This window comes from Pteronotus mesoamericanus, unplaced genomic scaffold (genome assembly GCF_021234165.1).
Source record: "Pteronotus mesoamericanus isolate MK-2021 breed Mesoamerican mustached bat unplaced genomic scaffold, CSHL_Meso_final contig_121, whole genome shotgun sequence".
Taxonomy (NCBI): Eukaryota; Metazoa; Chordata; class Mammalia; order Chiroptera; family Mormoopidae; genus Pteronotus; species Pteronotus mesoamericanus.
In genome coordinates this window covers 2,881,558-2,902,177 of record NW_026555046.1, presented here as the reverse complement: position 1 = coordinate 2,902,177, position 20,620 = coordinate 2,881,558, and the positions used below count along the sequence as shown (strand labels likewise).

The 20,620-nt window shown below is 39.1% G+C and overlaps 1 protein-coding gene and 2 pseudogenes across 1 annotated transcript in view; 2 read left to right on the top strand and 1 right to left on the bottom strand.

Moving 5' to 3' along the window:
* TMEM131 (transmembrane protein 131) overlaps nt 1–20,620 on the top strand; it is a 243,461-nt gene that overhangs the window by 126,772 nt on the left and 96,069 nt on the right. The window contains exons 6-8 of the mRNA XM_054586120.1: nt 5,372–5,488; nt 8,182–8,304; nt 16,322–16,402. Of these exons, the coding sequence (XP_054442095.1) occupies nt 5,372–5,488; nt 8,182–8,304; nt 16,322–16,402 (321 nt within the window). The remainder of the gene's footprint in view (nt 1–5,371; nt 5,489–8,181; nt 8,305–16,321; nt 16,403–20,620) is intronic.
* On the bottom strand, nt 2,501–4,878 carry LOC129080288 (ferritin heavy chain-like; annotated as a pseudogene).
* Nucleotides 15,008–15,726, top strand: LOC129080601 (POU domain, class 5, transcription factor 1-like; annotated as a pseudogene).

Below are 20,620 nucleotides of genomic sequence, written 5' to 3'. Positions count from 1 at the left end.
TAGTTAGTTATTTTCGCTTCTGCTTCAATTAGGCCACCTAGATTTCCTGACTGTGGATTAAACTTCTATGGTAGTAGGCTCGCCCTTTTTTTTTTTTTTTCTTTTCTTTCTGGGCCTGCCTCTGATGATGTCAGTTGTTGACCCTGTATGACCTTGGGTCATTTGTTTGAGCCTTCCAGGAATCTACTGTCTGTGTCTGATTCCTGCCTTTGGCAGCTGAGTGACTCCTTCAGCCAGGGATCCACTATTTCTGTGGATCGCTCTCCACTGTCACGCAGGCTTCTTGATCGCGCTTCCCGGCCTGGCAGGATCCCCCACCCGCCTGGGCTCCCGCGTCCTTGCCCCAGCCCAGGGGGCTTCTTCGCCACCTTGTGTACTCATCTGGCCCCCCAGGCCAGCAGATAACCCGGCACTGGTCCCTTTAGGGTCTTCTATTGTGTGCTTTCCCTGCTTTTGGCTCTTTGGGTGCGTTGCTTGCCCTCGCCAAATGGGGACTACGGAAATGGGAGGAAGTCAGCTCCAGGACTCTCCGGTTAATCCTGTCTCCAGTCTCTCCTCCAGGGACTCTGGGCAGCTCTGTGACCCCTTCGACCCGGGATCCACTATTTCTGCGGCCTGCTCTGCACTCGCGGGCCTGCGCGGGTCGATTTACACCTACCCTCGCTGATCTGCTCACTCCCTCGTAGGCCCCGTTGGTGCCAACCTTTGGGAGGTCTTGCCAGCCCATGTGGGTCCACACACACACTTGCCAACCCTCGCCGGGCACTCGGTGCAAGTGTGTGCGCCTGCACTGGGTGGTTTTGGGCTCTCTATTGTGTGCTTTTTGGCTTTTGGCTCTTTTGGGTGTGTGTCCTTTTCCCGCACAATGGAGACTAGGGAAAGGAGAAGGAGCGGGTACTCCCCGGTTCCTCCTTCTGTTCTTTCCCCAACGCCTCCGTTTCCAGTGTCTCCTCAGGGGTCTCCAGGCAGTTCTGTGACCCCTTCAGCCAAGGATCCACCACCTGTGTGGACTGTGTTTCAATCACGGGCAGTCTGGTTCATGCGCACCCTGCTTCTGCCTCTTTGGGTGTGCGCTTTGCCAGCCCAATATGGAGACTACGGAACGGGGAGGGCGTCGGGACTCCCCAGTTCCTCCTCCCGTTCTTTCCTCAACGCCTCCGTCTCCAGTCTCTCCTCAAGGCTCTCCCAGCCAGTCTGCACTTAGCCCCCCAGATCACAAGCGCACAACCTGTGTGCGGAGTGCACAAAAGGCAGGTTAATTGATTCCCTTATACCTGGGCGAGATGGTAGCAGCAGAGTGGGAAGTGAGTTATCACCGGGGCTCCACCGGCCGCCGTCTCAGTTCTCTTCACGAAGTTTTTCCTCACCAGTCTTTTCCCACCCACCAGCCCACCCTGCTGCTGCCTCTACCCAGAGATCAAGGAGGGTGGCTGCCACTGCAATTTTTGCGTTGGCCCTTTAACTGTCTCTTTGCATCCCCAGCCACCTGTCTCTGGCAGAGAGCGCCCCTAAGTTTTTCCGGGTTGCGTTTTGTCTGTATTTTCCTGGTTTTAGTTGCTGTAGTTTAGAGGTCCCTGTTTATGATTCAGACCCCGTTCTTCTTGGGGGGAGCTAACTGGCCATTTCAATGTCCCTCTGGTGCACCCAGCCCACCCTCTCAAGCTTCCCCCACTCGAGCTTCCCCCACACTTCTCACCCGTTGGGATGTGTGAGAGTTGAATCCACTGTCTGTCCGCGGCTCCAAGGCTCCTCTCTCACTATAGTTCCAGGTGATTACTCCACTATTTAGTCGCAATTCCAGTTTTGTCTTGGGAGGAGGAGGTCAGCGCAACTCCCATTCACTCCGCCATCTTTCCGCTACTAAGATGAATGGATATTGATTTTTGTCTAATTATTTTATGCAGCTATTGAAATTACCATATGGTATTTCTTCTTTAATAAGTTGATAATACCACTTACATCATTTTGATTTTTGAATTTTGAACTAGAATTGCTTTGTCAAGGTAAAAAATCACTTGATCAAGTTGTATTAACCATTTTCATGCATTGACTGGATTCAGTTTGCCAGTACTTTTTAGATGATTGTATGTCTATGATCATGAGGAATATTGACTCATAGTTTTCTTTTGAAGTGTTTATTTGGTATGGATATCAGGGTAATATGCTAGACTCATAAAATGAGGTGGGGAATGTTTTCTCTTCTTCCATACACTGGAAACTTTATGTATATATATCTCTTAATTATTTAATGGTTGGTAGAAATTCTTCTGTTCTACCAGTGAAACCGTCTCAGCTTGGGCTTTTCTTTCCTTTTGGCGGGGTGGGGGGGCGGGAGGAGGAGGACCAAATTACTTTATTTGAAGGAATGGTACAAGTGAAAGAAGATATAAATGGATGATTGGTACAAGTTATAGAAAAGGTAAAGGTAACTCCAAAATGCACGTACTGCTTTGGTGACCAGGGATGTCACTCTTGTGGCAGTGGGAAGGCAGCCTAAGTTTTAGCTCTCTGTACTGTCTCCTAGAGTGTGCTTGTCAAAGAGATCCTCTGCCATGCCAGATTCAGGAGCCCCCAATCTGCACAGGTTGGTTAAGTGGTCACCCACATCTTTGAAGGATTTCACCTGCTCATCCAGGTAGTGAGTCTCAATGAAGTCACACAAATGAGGGGCGTTTTTTTCCAGCGGCCAATTTGTGCAAGTCTAGTAGTGAGTGATTCACACTTTTTTCCAAGTGTAATACACACTCCACTGCATTCAGCCCATTCTCCCAGTCATCATGGTGTGGTTTCTTGGTATCCTAAAGGAAGATCTGACCACCTCATTGGTTATGCAGCTTTATCAATTTCTCAGCATGTTCCCTCTTTTCATGAGATTGGTGAAGAAAATATTTGGCAAAGTTATTCAAAGCCACATCATTGCAGTTAGTGTAGTAAGACATGGACAGGTAGACATAGGAAGTATAGAGCTCCAGGTTGATCTGGCAGTTAGTAGTGTCCTCTGTCCTGTTGTGTGGCTGAGGACACGCGGCTTCTGGGCTCCAGAGCAGGGCTGGGGCTGTGGGGCAGTGTGAGGGAATTGTGAGGAGGTGGCAGAAGGGTGCATCTGGGTAGATGGCTGGGATAGGGGACAAGCACAGGGTTCCAAAGAAGGAGGAAACCACAGCAACTCTCCGTGAAGACTTGAGCTTGCGCTTTTTTCTTTGTGGGAGTTTTATTTTAACTTGTAATTTTTCAATTACAGTTCAGGTGCAATATTAGGTTCAGGTGAACAGCATAGTGATTAGACATTTATATAACTTATGTGATCATTCCAATAAGTCTAGTATCTACCTGACAGCAAACATAGTTATAATGTTGTTGACTATAAATTCCATATGCTGTACTTTACATCCTGGTGACTGTTTTTTATATTTGGCAGTTTGTTTTGTGGGAAGATTTTTCATTACAAATTAAATTGCTTTAATGGATGTAGGACTGTTAAAGTTTTCAGTTTCATTTTGAATGAACTTTGGCAGATTTTGATTTTTAGATAATGTCCGTTCTAGTTTTTAAATTTATGGCTATAGAGTTGTTTGTAGTATTACTTTGTCATCCTTTATTACATGTAAAAAGTATATATAATGATGTCTGCATTTCAGTTTGTTTTATTTTTGTGTCCCTTATTGTTTTTGGTAATTCTTTATAGGGTTTTTTATCAGTTTTATGGACCTTTTTGAAGCATTAGCCTTTTGTTCTATTTTATTTTTTTTGTTTGTTTGCTTTTCTTTCATTTCTTCTCCTCTGTTCTCTTTTGTGTATTTTGGGTTTAGTTTACTTTAGTTTTTTTAGGATGGGAACATAGATTATTGATTTGAGGCATTTCTTTTCAAAGTAAGCATGTAATACTATAAATTTCCCTCCAAATATTGCTTGAATTGCAGCTGACCATTTTGATACATTGTCCTCATTTCTAATTGATTAAAAATAGTTTATAATTTACGTAGTGACTACTTCTTTCACCAATGAGTTATTTTGAAGGTGTTGGCTTCATTTCAAACTATTTAAGAATTTACCAGATATCTTCCTATTACTAATTTTTGCTCAGGTATGACCTCCACTTATTGTCTATAGTACCCAAAGAGTTTTGGACTCATATTTTAGCCCATACTTGGCCAGTGTATAAATATTTTAGTGGAATTCACCCTGGCTGGTATGGCTCAGTGGATTGAGTGCTGGCCTATGAACCAAATGGTCACTGTTCATTTTCCAGTCAGGTCATATGCCTGGGTTGCAGGCCAGGTTCCCAGTAGGAGGCGTGCAAGAGGCAACCACACAATTGATATTTTTCTCCCTCTCTTTCTCCCTCCCTTCCCCTCTGTCTAAAAATAAAAATAAAATATTTTTTAAAAAATGCTTAGCTGAATTCATTTTACCCTCTTCTTCCCATTCTCTACCATGGGTGAGCCAGTATTCACATTCCATCTCTCCTTGGAGATGCTTGTCTTTCCTTAGATTCTGGGCTAGTTGATACAGAAACTTAGTGGTGGGTTCAAGAAAAGGTTTTTTTTTTTGTAATTGATAATGCAGGAGAAATGTGTTTTACAGCTTCCTATGTACTAAGATGAAGCCAGAAGTCTCAATGTCATGTATTTTAAGCTATAATTTGGGGATTATTTTAGAGTTCTAGCCATAGTGGCAGAATGTGCAAAGTTGATGACTTTATTAAAATGCATTTTAAGCCTTCATTGCAAACAGAACTGCAGTCTGTAGTCTTGAACTTCTCAAGTAGCCGTATTGTTCTGTTGTGTTTTGTTGTTTGTTTTTTTTTACTAACTACAATGACATTTTCATTCTGTACAAGATAACAGGGGTGAGTTCTTGCACATACCTGTCTCCCATGCCTTCTTTTCTCATGTGAGTTGCTGGCACGTTGTATTCCTTTGTGAATGGGTGACAGAGGTAAAGGGGTTAAAGTCTGGGCTTACTGCTTCTTAGGAATTGTACAGGTTGCTGCTTCATAGTAGAGTACATGTATATAAAAAATTCAGATTCAGCTCACTCCTACTTGATCGTGTGATGATGAAACAGCCTATAATGAGGTACCTCATTCCAGCCCAGCAATTGCTGAATGAACAGAGTCCAGGGAAACCATCTGTTTTGTGGGGTTTTTAGACTGGTAATTGACAGAAATACATGACTGTCGACATCAGTTATTTTCTATTATAAAATATTTTGGCTAATTTAAAGCTTAATCCTTTGTGGGGAGAAGATAGTTTATGGAAATGATTCTGAAATGTTTATTTTAGAGAATTTTAGGTCTCTAATTGTGGTTACCATGATCTGATTTTTTTTGGTTACTAATTTAACTTTATTTATTGCTGTTCTTTTACAGAAAATTCTTCCAGGAGGAAATACATCATTTGATGTAGTTTTCCTTGCAAGAGTAGTGGGAAATGTAGAAAATACTTTATTTATTAACACATCTAATCATGGGGTATTTACCTACCAGGTAAGAACCAGAATTAAAACATTCATATATTTATTTTTTTATGGTCAATTGATTTTTTTTATTGTATTTTTTCCATTACCATTTAGTCCTCTTATACCCTGCTCTTCCCCCACTCCCTGTAATCACCTCACTGTTTTTCTTTTGCTCAATCCCTCCATCCCCTAATCTCCTCTCTCCCTTAGCTGTCATCCTTCTCTGTATGAGTCTGTCTCTATTTTGCCTGTTAGTTCAGTTTGTTCATTAGATTCCACATATGAGTGAAATCCTATGGTATTTGTCTTTCTCTGACTGGCTTACTTCACTTAGCATAATGTTCTCCAGGTCCATCTATACTCTCACAAAGGGTAAAATTTTCTTCCTTTTTATGGCTTAGTAGTATTCCATTGTGTAAATGTCCCAGAGTTTTATCCACTCACCTACTGATGGACACTTAGGCTGCTTCCATATCTTAGCAATTGTAAATAATGCTGCAATGAACATAGAAGTGCCTAAGTTCCTTTGAATTAATGTTTTGGGTTCCTTTGGATATATTCCCGGAAGAGAGATCTTGTTTTCCTTTTATTTTTTTTTTAAACATATTCATCATCTTTGACATATCACATCATAAGCTTTTAAAAAGTTCATGAACTCAGAGATAATAGTAAATGTAAAAGATGAGACTTAGAGCATTTTTATTCCTATTGCTGTGTCTGTGAATATCCCTATTCCAATTAGACTGAACAAATGATGTTAAAACTGCAGCTGAAATGTTATTGTAAGATTGATTGACAAAAGAATAGTAAAAAATATTTTCACACTGACTCTAATTTTTTTTATTATTTGTACAGTTGTGAAACATACTCTGTAATAGTTTCAAGATTAAACCATACATGCCTGCTTTTCTTAGTAAATATATTGTTTTAAGTTTTTGTTATTTTTATGTGCAGTTATTGTTTAGGTTATTAAAGAAAGTTACTGTTTATTAAAGTTGAGATTATTTATAATTGTACGACACTTCACACTTTACTCTTCTGCAAGTGTTATAGATACTGTTCTCAATTTTTTAGACAAGGAAGATGAAACTTATAAAGGTTAAATAATTTACTTAGATTATGCTACTAGTAGGTTGTTGAACAGAAATTCAAACCCATGTCCTTGTACCTGCAAACATCCTCTTAGCCACTGTGTTGTATTGCCCATGGAACTCATTTGTTTAAATGTCTTACTTTACAGTTTTTGTGCTTTGGTTTTTGAACGTTTCTTCTCCATTGCCCAGAACACTTCATATATTTTGAAAATTAGTGTCAGAATAAACATTCCATTTTAGTCATAAGCATATCTTGTACTTACATAATGTGAATAAGAATAAGTCTTTAATGGTTGTTTAGTAGTTAGTCGGTAAACTTTTAAAGGCCTATATAGGTAAGTAACTAAGGCACTCTATAGATGACACTCATTTAAACATACACTTGCTGAGTAAATGAAAAGACTGTCATAAGATTATGAAGACCTTTGCCCTGCATAGGCACCCCCAAGTGATCTAGGTGGTCATGGCCAAATGGGATTACTTGAGGGTTGTGATCAGGTTCTTCTCAAGGTGAGCCTCAGCAGGCAGCTGTCTTACTTTACCTCAAGTCTTCTTCCTAAATATTTATTGAGTCTGTCTGCATCTCTCCTCTTCACTGCCATCTTCTAAACTATCGTCACCCCTCACGCTATTACACAGTAGCTTTCTAACTGGCCTGCCATTCCTCCCCAATCCCTTTGAACATAAATAAGATCCTGTCAACTTCCCCTTGTAAATCTTGTTTTCTCATTGCACATAGAGCAAAATGTAAACTGACCAAGACCTATAATGATCTAAGAATCTGATTCCTATGTAGATCTCCTACCTCATCCTTTTTGACCATGCTCCTTTCTTCTTCCTGGTCTTCAAACAAGCCAAGCCCTTTCCTGCCTCATGCCCTTTGCCTGTACACTTCCCCTTGCCTGAGTCCACTCCCAGTACTGGCTTTTTTTTTCAGGTAGCAACAACTCATGTCACTCCCCCCGCCCCCGCACCAAAGAAGACTACCCTAGCCACCCTCTCTAAAAGAGTAGTCCCATCCTTCCTCCAGCCTGTTACTCTAAATCACATACCACATTTTTTTAAACCTTTTGTTATTGTTTTCTAGCCTGTTTTTCATACTAGAATTTAAGTTTCGTGAGAGCAGGCACATTATCTGTCTTGTTCATTATTCAGTTTTTCACTACTGTGTGTGTTTGTGCCTAGCACATTGCAAGCACTTAGTAAATATGTGTCATCTCAATAACTGACTCATGCTATTTAGTCAACTCAGGCCTTCCTATGCAGGAATGACCTGAGGCTGTACTTGGTATTTGAGAGATGTCTGGGCCCTAGATTCATCTTTTGAGGTTTAGCATAGGGAAATCTTTTGAGTCCTTATTTTCTTGCCTGTCATTCATGAAGGACTGCTATCCTTCTAGTTCCAGTATATCATAAAAATTATTCCAAATGCATGTATGTGTAGTAAATCGTATATGTAGCCAAATCAGATGTAGAAACTACATGTGTGCTCCTTTTAAAGAGAGTTAAGATTTTTTTTAAATCTAAGTTAGACTCAACAGTTTTCCCTAGATCAATCAGTCATAACCTATAAAAATGTTGGTTGTAAAAGCAACTCAAATTACTTTTTATTCCTTGTTTGAAACAGGTATTTGGTGTTGGAGTTCCGAATCCTTATCGTTTGAGGCCATTCATTGGGGCCAGAGTCCCTGTGAATAGCAGTTTCTCACCTATAATAAACATACACAACCCTCACAGTGAGCCTTTGCAGGTGAGTTTATGACAGTGATTTTGAATGAACTTCATTTTGGTGGAAATTAAGGCTTAGCTTAATATTTAAGTTCGTTACCGTTTTCAAGACTTTAAAATGATGTGGTTTCAAAGTTGTATTGAAGAAGGGTATTCTAATGCATCTTGCTGTGGTGTGCATTTTGGATGTCAGCAGTCTAGGTATTGAATCTTTTTAACTATTTTTAAAACAATTATGGCTGCCCTGGTATTACAGTTTAGGCAGCTCTATACTTAAGAAGAGTTTTCAGCTATATAAGGCTGGCTACTTTTCTTGCCTATAAGCTCTTTTCAGTCCAATATAAATTTTTAAAAACACAGTTTGTACCAGCCCAGGCCAGGTAGCTCAGTTGGTCATAGCACTGTCCAGATAGTCCAAGGTTGTGGGTTCAACCTCCGATCAGGGCACATAAAAGAAGCAACCAATGAATGCATAAATAAGTGGAACAACAAGCCAATGTTTCTCTTTTTTTCTCTCTCTCTCAAATCAATAAATAAATTTAAAATCTTTTTTTAAAAAACACAGTTTCTACCTGTTTCTGAAATTAATAAGTTTTTGGTGATAATAGCCTGGAAATTAAGTCCCAAGGGAAGGGTAAGAGCATCATGATTAACAGCAAACTTATTTTTTATTTCAAAAATCTAACACCTTATTTTACCCAATCTTTTAGTAGTAACTTTTCAAATTTGAAATTCCTTTTCACTGGTTTCTTGTCTCTTCCACAGTGGACATGGCTGGTGTGACTCATTCAGATACTTTTTAAAACCCCACCCACATCCCTAGTGACTTCCTACTATATGACATTTGCTACCACTATAGCTTATCTAGTTCTGTTGTCTGTGTTGGAAGATGTGGATGTTTTCCAGAGTGGTTTTCCACACCCAGAGCACCCAAACTTAACACTGAAGGACTTAACAGTATCTTGAAAATGACAGGTGGAAGGAAATACTATATATTGTGGTAAGCTAAACAACTGTGGCAACCAAAATGGATTTATCATCCTAGAACCCCCTGGTAAACATATTCATAAACATTAGAAGGGAAAATGAGGAAAAACAAGACAAGATTTTCAGAGCCTGAATTTTATGCTCAAGTAGCAAGAAAAAGTTTCTACCCCAACATTTGGCTGACACTGGGTAAGGATAGCTACTAATAAAAATACAGGGTCTGGCACAAATAATGCCCCTTTATTACAAAATCATAAGCATGTAGTTCTTTAACATTGCAATATCACACTCAAGCACGCCATAGGACATTTTAAGTAAAATGTTCATATTGCTCTCTATCTCATGCGAGACAGTCACGTACCCTACCAACCATACTCAAGCAAACCTGCCTTCTGCTGGACCCTGTACTCTGCAAGAATTTTAATTATTTTTCATTATATATCTTCATCACAAAAGAGGAAAAACCTCTTGTGTCCTATTTGCACAGTGAAAAGTGTTTCCCCTTCATCGTCATCACTCTGTCATTCATATCTGTTTGCTACTTTAGGTAATGATATATTTCCCCTGTTCTGGCTTTTATTACAAATCTATGCAGAAACCTCATAAATTCTTGCTACTTTCTTGTTTTGACTACTTTAAGTCAAAGACATTAAAAAAGTGTGGGGGGTGGGGGTCTTCATTCTTTCAGACCCTGCTGCATGACTTGGCACACTGCTATAGCGGCAATATGACAGAGCAGCCCAGGGTGCCCTGTCTGTGTAGTTGCCAGAACACAGACTCAGGAGTTGCTTCCTGCTGGATGATGGGGGTCCTTATCTCAGCAAGTGGTGGCGGCCAGCCTGCAATTTTTTAAGTGGTCCTATGGTCTGTGTCTCTTCTCCTCAGCTTTTGAGTCATCAGGCTATTGTTCAGAATAATTATCTCTTTGAATTCAATACTGATTTTTTTCTTTTGTTGATATATAATTGACCTGTAACATTATATTAGTTTTAATTGTGCAATATAATTATTCCATATCCTTATATATTATAAAATGATCACCACAATAAATCTAGTTAGCATCCATCACCACACAGTTAAAATTTTTTCCCATGTGACAAAAACTTTTAAGATCTACTGTTAGCAACTTTCAAATATGAAAACAGTATTATTAACTATTGTCCATGCTGTAGCTTACATTCCCAGGACTTACTTTATAACTGAAAGTTTGTATGGAAGATACTTTTAACCTGATAGTACTGTAATGTGTTCTACTGTCATTAGTCTTGTCCTTGAATTTAAGAAAATATTGTAAAGCAAGATCTATTTTTTTCAATATGCAATACAAACACGTATGTTCTCCCTGAAAAAAATGTTAATTCAAACAATTGTGAAGCAGATGTCCCCTTGACTTCTTCCCTTCCAACCCAGCACTGTCTAGTAGAACTTTCTTGGATAATGAAAAAGTTCTTTATCTGCTCTGTTCAGTACAGTAGCCATGAGCCACATGTGGCTATGGAGCACTTGAATTGTGACTAGAGTGGTTGAGGAACTAAACATTTTATTTCATTTCAACTAATTTAAACTTAAATATAACCACATGTAGCAGGTAACTATTGTATTAGCACTACTCCAGCCCTAAACCCTTCCTCATAGATACTAGTCATATGATCTTGGTGTGCATCACATCAGATCCTTTTGTGTGTGTGCATTTTTAGGCATATATTTGGGCATACAAAAATAAACAGTTTTTGTGGGAATTTTAAAAATACATTCTATATATATTATTGGATTTCTTTTTTTCTAAACTTTATTAAATTAGGATAAATAGTACTGAACTAAAAATCAGGAATGTGTCACATACCTAATTTTATTGTAATCTTCCCTTTGATTTTGTGATTTAGCCTTTTTCGGTCCCTGTCTCCTTACGTATTTCGTTGTTATCAGTAGTCTACCTTTCAGTCTTTTGTTTCTAAACATTGTTATGTTTATTTCCTTAATACCTTGGAAGGTTAAATAAAACAACATGTGATCTTTTCTGGTTTTTCAGAAAAAGTTCCATAGTTACCCCATCAGATAAGGTGCTATTACTATTAATACAATCAGTACGTTGCAGGAATACTGTTGTAAGAAATTGGAAGGCAAGTAATAACACTCCAAAAAAATCCTAGTTCATTAGTCTTTCCCCAGTGCATTTCGTTAACACCAGCACACACACCAAAAACCTTTAAGCTTATACTAAAGTATTACTGTATTCCTGCTTTGTCCTTTTCTAGATACCATCAGAGAACTTTTGTAATAAAAGGAGTACAGGTTTTTTATCCCTTCTCTTATAACTTTACCTCAAATTTGCATTTAATTAGATTATTCTCATTAGGAGATAGGATTATCTGCCATTAAAGGAAAGACTCCTGTCATAGGACCCATTCTGTTCCTAGGTCTTTTCCTAAAAGAAAGAAGAGCAGACATTCATACACAGACTTACTTCTTTTTCTTTTTCTCTTTTTTTGAAATCATTTTATTGATTATGCTATTACAGTTGTCCCATTTTTTTTCTCCCCTTTATTTTCTTCTGCCTTGCACCCACCCTCCTCCCAGTATCCCACCCATCCCTTAGTTCGTGTCCATGGGTTGTACATATATAAGTTATTTGGCTTCTCCATTTCCTATACTATTCTTAACCTCCTCCTGCCTTTTCTGTACCTACTATTTATGCTTCTTATCCCCTGTACCTTTTCCCCTAGTTTCCCCCTTCCACCTCCCCACTGATCTCCATTTCTGTGATTCCGTTCCTGTTTTAGTTGCTTGCTTTGTTTTTGTTTTTGTTTTTTCTTAGGTTCCGTGAGTTTGTTGTCATTTTACTGTTAATAGTTTTTGATCATCTTCTTTTTCTTAGATAAGTCCCTTTAACATTTCATATAATAAGGGTTTGGTGATGATGAACTCCTTTAACTTTACCTTATCTGGAAAGCACTTTATCTGCTTTTCCATTCTAAATGATAGGATTGCTGGATAGAGTAATCTCGTATGTAGGTCCTTGCCTTTCATGACTTGGAATACGTCTTTCCAGCCCCTTCTTGCCTGCAAGGTTTCTTTTTGAGAAATCAGCTGATAGTCTTATGGGAACTGCTTTGTAGGTAACTGTCTCCTTTTGTCTTGCTGCTTTTACAATTCTCTCCTTATCTTTCATCTTGGGTAATGTAATTATGGTGTGCCTTGGTGTATGCTTCCTTGGGTCCAACTTCTTTGGGATTCTCTGAGCTTCCTGTATCTCATGGAAGTCTGTTTCCTTCGCCAGATTGGGTAACTTCTCCTTCATTATTTTTTGAAATAAGTTTTCAATTTCTTGCTCTTCCTCTTCTCCTTCTGGCACCCCTGTGATTCAGATGTTGGAATGTTTCAAGCTGTCCCAGAGGTTCCTAAGCCTCTCCTCTTTTTTTTGAATTCTCATTTCTTCATTCTGTTCTGGTTGAGTGTTTCTCTCTTCCTCCAGCTCCAAATCATTGATTTGAGTCTCAGTTTCCTTCCCTTTACTGTTGGTTCCCTGTATATTTTTCTTTATCTCACTTTGCATAGCCTTCACTTTTTCCTCTATTTTGTGACCATACTCAACCATTTCTGTGAGCATCCTGATTACCAATATTTTGAACTCCGCATCTGGTAGATTAACCATCTCCTCCTTGCTTGGTTGCATTTTTGGAGCTTTGATCTGTTCTTTCATTTGGGCCATATTTCTTTGTCTCAGTGCACCTATTAGGTTAGGAGGTGCAGAGCCTTAGGTATTCACCAGGACAGGGCAACCCAGGTCCCTAGTTGTGATGCTGTAGGTGGGGAGGAGTCTGAGAGGAAACAACGCCACTTGCTCAGCTCTCGTCTGGCTTTCAGTCACTTCCCCAGCTACCCACTATCAAATTGGGTCGTTCTGGTGCTGATTCCCTGGTGGATGGGTTTGTGTAAATTCTTCCACCTGTGGATCTCTCCAACGAGTTTCTCCTGCCACCACATCCCTCACAGTTTTTATAGCCAGAGATTTTGAGACTTTCTTTTCCCACTCTGGAACCCAGGATTGCTAGGTCTGTCTCACTCCCCAGTTGTTCCTCCTGGTTTATCTGCATGCAAACATGGGACCACCTGGTCTGCCAGCTGCTATCTCGCCCACCTGGTCCTCCAGAAGCTGCCTTGCTACATGTTCTCTCTTCCCTATCTTCCACCTCCGCCCCTCCTACCAGTCTGGATAAATGTTTCTTCTTTAACTCCTTGGTTGTCAGACTTCCATACAGTTCGATTACCTGGCAGTTCTAGTTGTTTTTTGTTTTTTAAATTTGTTGTCCTCCTTTTGGTTGTGAGAGGAGGTAAAGTGTATCTACCTACACCTCCATTTTGGCCAGTCTTTTTTTCATACACAGACTTATTAATGAATTGTTCATAGCATCTCTGTCAAGTGTTCATTATTAGCTGAATGTATAAAAAATTATTACATATCCACAAAAGGGAAAAGAAATGAACTATAAATACATACAACATGATGGGTTTCAAAATCATTACACTGAGTAAAAGCAACCAAACACAAAAGTACAGATTTTTTATTTCATTTATATAAAACTCTACAAAATACAAACAAATACAGAGTGGCTCAGAGCAACTCAGCAGATACCCAGGGATGAGAGGGGACAAAGAGTGACAGGTAGATAGCAAAGTGCATGAGTAAACTGTGAGGTAATGGGTATATTTCATATTTTAATTGAAGTGGTAGCTTTATACTGTGTACATATGTCAGAATTTGTCATCTTGTGTATTTTAAATATGTATAGTTTATTGTACATAAAACTATTTCATTAAAACTATTTTAAGCCCTGGCCAGTGTGGTTCAGTTGGTTAGAGCATCATCCTGTAAACGAAGGGTCACAGGTTTGACTCCCAGTCAGGGCACATGCCTAGCTTTTGGGTTGAGTCCCCGGTCCGGGCACATGCAGGAGAAACTGATCAATGTTTCTTTCTCACATTGATGTTTCTCTCCCTCTCTGCCTCCCTTCCTTCCTCTATATGTAAAATCAATAGGCATGTCCTTGGGTGAGGATTAAAAAAAGAAAAAGGTGTTTCTCAACTGGTAGTTGTTTCTCTTTCATTAAAAAAAAACTATTTTGTTTTTAAAAATCATGTGTATAGGTACAAGCCACAGAGGCATTAACAGCACCTGTGATTTTGCCATCAGTAGGAGCTAAAAGTTTACATTCTACATTAAAATTGTTTATGTTTCAGAATAATACACTCTTCACTGTTTTTCAATTATACTGGCTAGTAGATCCATTGCTAGGTCTTATAAATGTGTGAATAAAGAAGCACTGTGTTACTATAAGAAAATACAGAATTTGAGTGCCTTGGAGAGCTCTCCTTTCACCTGACCCCTGGCTTAGGGCACCATTCTTCCCATGGCGGGACACCTGGCTTCTGACTTTGCCTTCTTGCTCCCGCCAGGTGGTGGAGGCGATGGGTCGGGAGGGCCAGAGCCAGGTTGAGTTGACTGTCATGCCTGGCTGAGCTTCCAGGGCCCTCCCAGTGGGATGGGAATTGGGACAGAACTTGGCTCTGGAACCAAGGTCTGGGGAATTCCTCTTGTCCCCCACCATGTGAGTTAACATTGGGGGATGGTCTCCTGTGGGCCTCAGGCTGGAGTGGGTCTGGTGCCCAAAAGTGGCCTGGAGAACTCCCAACCTGAGGACCAGGCGGGAGCAAGGATGGAGAGCAACCTCAAGGGGGGCCTTCCCATAGTCTTGCACTACTCCTCCTGGGGCCATGAAGCTGGAGCCAAACCCTGAGGAGGAGGCGAATGAGTACATGAGAGCTCTGAATAAAGACCTCAAGAAGTTTGCCAGCTTCTTGAAGCAGAAGATCATCCTGGGATATACCGAGGCCAATGTGGGGCTCCCCCTGGGTGTTCTCTTTTGGCCAAACAACCATCCACTACGTTGAGACTCTGCAGCTCAGTTTAAAGAACATGTATAAGCTGCAACCCCTCCTGCAGAAGTGGAAGGAAGAAGCTGACAAGAATCTTCAGGAATATGCAAAGTGTAGAACCTTGTGCATGCTCAAAAGAGAAAGTGAACAAGTACCAGGAACCGAGTGAGGGGCAACCTCAAGAACATGTTTCTGCAGTGCCCAAAGCCCACCTGCAGCACATCAGCTACTTTGCCCAGCAGCTCAGCTGAAGAAGGATGTGGTCCAAGTGTCGTTCTGCATCCATCACCAGAAAGGCAAATGATCAAGCAGAGACTAGTCTCAAGAGGATTTTAAGGCTTCTGGACCCCCTTTCTCAAGGGGACCAGTACCATTTCCTGTGGCACCAGGGCCTCATTTTGGTACCCCAGGCTATGCTGGCCCTCACTTCACTATGCTGTACTTCGCAGTCCCCTTTCCTGAGGGTGAAGTCTTTCTCTTTGTGTCTGTCACCATTCTAGGCTCTCCCATGCATTCAAACTGAGCTGACAACCCTTCCAGGACAGGGGAGACCTACAGAAAGAACCCTGAGCATTGTTCCAGGGCTTTGGGATTAAGTTCTTTCTTCAATACAGAATTGGGAGCACAGACAGGTTAGGGACAGAGTGTTTGGGTAACTGGTTAGAGGGAAGGTGAAGATCAGTGATGCTCTTGATTTTAATCCCCACATCACTTATCACTTTGATCTTAAATAAAGAGGTCTGGGACACACACACACACACACACACACACACACACACACAATATTTATATTTCTAAAATTTGATAATTTTCATGAATTACTCTAAGTCTCCTATGGGTGGATTTTCTAAAATTCAGTATTTGAGACAACTCCACTGTTTTGAAGTTTAATATTTCAAAGTCAAGTTGTTTTTATTAAAAAATACCACCATTGTTTACACATACAGGGTACTGACTGGTAATGTGACAGGACACTTAGCCTACATTTATATCTGTAACTATTTTTAAATCTTTTCTGATAAACAATTAGGTTATCAAATTCATTTCTGTGTAACAGCAAATCACATGCATTGAGGATATGATTTTTAACTTACCTGTCATGTGCTCTTTTGTTACAGGTTGTAGAAATGTACTCCAGTGGAGGAGATCTTCACCTAGAACTTCCAACGGGTCAACAAGGAGGTACCAAAAAACTGTGGGTGAGTGCTAACACATTTTTCTCTCACATGTGGTCACATGAAACCAATTTTTTACTTAAATACACCAGAAACTACTTGACTCTTTACCACCTGAAAAAATGTGGGTGACTTTTTAATTGTCTGAATATTGAATTTATATCAAATATATTTGAAAATTGGATGATAGGATGAGAGAAAAGTAGTAATTTTTGAAAATAGAAGTGAACAAAATTGGTAGGATCTTTAACCCACTGTGTGGAAAGGAAAAGATTTTATCTATTTATCATAATTATATTGGTAATGTTGTCTCTGAACCTAATCATTTATAGTTTGCTTTACTCTTAAGATTTTTAACTATTTTATTTTATTATTTTTTAATTGTTGTTCAATTACAGTTGTCTTCATTTTTCCCCCATTACTCTTCCCTGCCCTACCTGCCCCCCCTTTAATCCCCTCTACCATTCTCTTTGTCCATGGGTCCTTTATACATGTTCCTTGACTTGATCTTCCCCTTATCTCCCCTGTTATCCCCCTCAACCCTCCCCTTCGATCAGTATCAGTTTGTTCTTTGTCTGCATATCTCTGGTTCCTTTTGCTCACTTGTTTATTCTGTTGATTAGGTTCCACTTATAGGTGAGATCATATGGTATTTGTATTTCCCCCACCATGCTTATTTCACTTAGCTTAATACTCTCCAGTTCCATCCATGCTTTTGCAAAGGGTAGGAGTTCTTTATTTCTGCTGTGTAGTATTCCATTGTGTAAATATACCACAGTTTTTTGATCCACTCATTTACTGATGGGCCCTTCAGCTGTTTCCAGGACTTGGCTATTGTAAATTGTGCTGCTATGAACATTGGAATTCTTTTGAATTGGTGTTTCAGTATTCTTGGGTATACTCCCAGCAGTGGAACTTCTGCGTCAAAAAGCAGTTCCATTTTTAGTTTCCTAAGGAAATTGCATACTGTTTTCCACAGTAGTTGCACCAGTCTGCATTCTCACCAACAGTGGACTAGGGTTCCCTTTTCTCCACAACCTCACCAGCACTCATTTGTTGATTTCTTAATGATGGCCATTCTGACTGGTGTGAGGTAGTATCTCACTGTGGTTTTAATTAGCATTTCTCTGATGACTAGTGATGCTGAGCATCCTTTCATATGTCTCTGGGTCCTGTGTATGTCCTCCTTGGAGAAGTATCTGTTCAAGTCCTTTGCCCATTTTTTAATTGGATTGTTTGTCTTCCTGGTATGGAGTCATGTGAGTTCTTTGTTGGAGATCAAACACTTGTCCGAGGTATCATTGGCAAACACTTGGTTCCCTTTTCATTTTGTTCATGTTTCCTTTAGCCATGCAGAAGCTTTTTAATTTGATGTAGTCCCATTTGTTTATTCTTTCCTTTATATCCCTTGCTCTAGGGGACATATTGGTGAAGATATTGCTGCATGGAATATCTGAGATTTTCCTGCCTTTGTTCTCCTCTAGGATTTCTATGGTGTTGGAACTTAACTCTTTTATCCATCTTTATTTTTGTATATGATGTAAGTTGGTGGTTGAGCTTCATTTTTTTGCATGTACTCTTTCAGATCTCCCAGCACCATTTGTTAAAGAGGCTGTTTTTACTCCATTTTATGCTCTTGTCCCCTTTGTCAAATATTAGTTGACCATAAAGACATGGGTTTATACCTGGGCTCACTATTCTGTTCCATTGCTTTATGTATCTGTTTTTAGGCTAGTATCAGACTGCTGTGATTACAGTGGCCTTGTAATACAGTTTGATATCAGGTATTGTGATCCCTTCTACTTCATTCTTCTTTCTCAAAATTGCTAAAGCTAAACAGGATCATTTATTTATATAAAGTTTTGAAATATTTCTTGTATGTCTGTGAAATATGTCACTGGTCTTTTAATAGAGATTGCATTGAATCTATAAATTACTTTGGGTAGTATGGACATTTCGATGATGTTAAGTGTTTCAAACCATGAACACAGTATATGCTTCCATTTATTTGTTTCTTAATTTTTTTCTTGAGTTTTGTGTAGTTTTCTGAGTACAGGTCTTTTACCTCTTTGGTTAGGTTTATTCCTAGGTACTTTATTTTTCTTGTTGCTATAGCAAATGGAATTTTTTTCCTAATTTCTGTTTCTGATATTTCATTGTTGGTGTACAAAAATGCCTTCAATTTTCTGAATATTGACTTTATATCCCACCATTTTGCCTAATTCACTTACTAGGTTGACTAGTTTTTGGGTGGAGTCTTTTGGGTTTTCTATATACACTATCATGTCATCTGCAAACAATGACAGTTTTACTTCCTCCTTTTCAATTGGGTGCCTTTTATTTCTTTTTCTTGTCTGATCACTGTGGCTGGAACTTCCAATACTATGTTGAATAGAAGTGGTGAAAGCAGACACCCTTGTCTTATTCCTGATCTTAGTGGGAAAGCTTAGTTTTGCTCGTTAAGTATGAAGTTTTCTGTAAGTTACTTGTATATAGCCTTTATTATGTTGTTGTACGCTCCCTCTACTCCCACTTTGCTGAGTGTTTATATCATAAATGGGTGCTGTGCCTTATAAATGCTTTTTCCACATCTATTGGTATTATCATGTGATTTTTGTCTTTCATTTTATTTATGTGATGTATTACATTTATTGATTTGTGAATATTGTACCATCCTTGCATCTCTAGGATGAATCCCAGTTGATCATGGTGTATGATCTTTTTAATGTATTTCTGGATATGGTTTGCCAATATTTTGCTGAGGATTTTAGCATCTATGTTCATGAGCAATATTGGCCTTTAGTTTTCTTTCTTTGTTGTGTCTTTATCTGGTTTGGGGATTAGGATGATTCTGGTCTCATAAAAAGAGTTAGAGAGTTTTCCCTTTTCTTGGATTTTCTGGAATAATCTGAGAAGTATAGGGGTTAGCTCTTCCCTAAATGTTTTATAAAATTCTCCTGTGCAACTGTTTGGTCCGGGGCTTTTGTGTGTTGGGAGTTTTTTGATTACTGCTTCAATTTCCCCAGCTGTTATCAGTCTGTTCAGGCTTTCTGCTTCTTCTTGATTGAGTTTTGGAAGATTATGTTTCTAGAAATTTGTCCATTTCACCCAGGTTTTCAATTTTCTTCGTATATAGTTGTTCATTGTAATTTCTTACAATCCTTTGTATTTCTATGTTATAAGTTCTGATTTCTCCTCTTCCATTTCTGATTTTATTTATTTGAGTCCTCTCTATTTTTCTTAATGAGTCTGGTTAAAGGCTTGTCAATTTTCTTTATCTTTTCAAAAAACCAGCTCCTGAATCAGTTGATCTGCTGAATTGTTATATTAGTCTCTATGTCATTTAATTCTGCTCTGATCTTGATTATTTCCTTCCTTCTACTCACTCCGGGCTTTGTTTGTTGGTGTTCCTCCATTTCTTGTAGATGTAGGGTTAAGTTGTTAATTTGAAATGATTCTTTTTTTCAAATAAGCCTGTATTGCTCTGAACTTCCCTCTCAGGACTGCCTTCACTGTGTCTCTTAAGTTTAGGGCTGTTTTGTGTTCATTTTCATTTGTTTCCAGAAACTTTTTTGATTTCTTCTTTTATATCATTATTAACCCATTCACTGTTTAATGACATGCTATTCAGTCTCCATGAGTTTGAATGTTTTTGAGTTTTTTCCTTGAGGTTGGTTTCTACTTTGAAGCCTTTGTGGTCTGAGAAAATGCTTGTTACGATTTCAGTTTCCTTGAATTTGTTGCAGCTTGTTTTGTGTCCTCTCATGTTGTCTGTCTTTAAAAATGCCCCAGGTGCATCAAAAAGAATGTGTAATTAGCTTCTTTGGGATGCAAATTCATATATGTATCAGTTACATCTCTTTGATCTATTGTGTCATTCTGTGCCACAATATCCTTGTTGCTAGTTGTTTGGAAGATCTATCCATTATTTACAGTGGGGTGTTAAAATCCCCTATATGAGTATGTTACTGTCCACATCTTTCTTGAAGTCCTCCAAGATTTTCCTTATCAATATGGGTGCTCCTGTGTTGGGTGCATATATGTTTACAATATTTATGTCTTCTTGATGGATTCTTCCCTTGAGTATTATAAAGTGTCCTTCTGTGTCTCTTTTTATGGCCTTTGTTTTGAAGTCTATTTTGTTTGATATAAGTATTGCTACCCCAGCTTTTTTTACTGTCCATTTACTTGGAATATTTTTTCAAACCATTTACTCTCAGTCTGTGTAGTTCTTTTATTCTG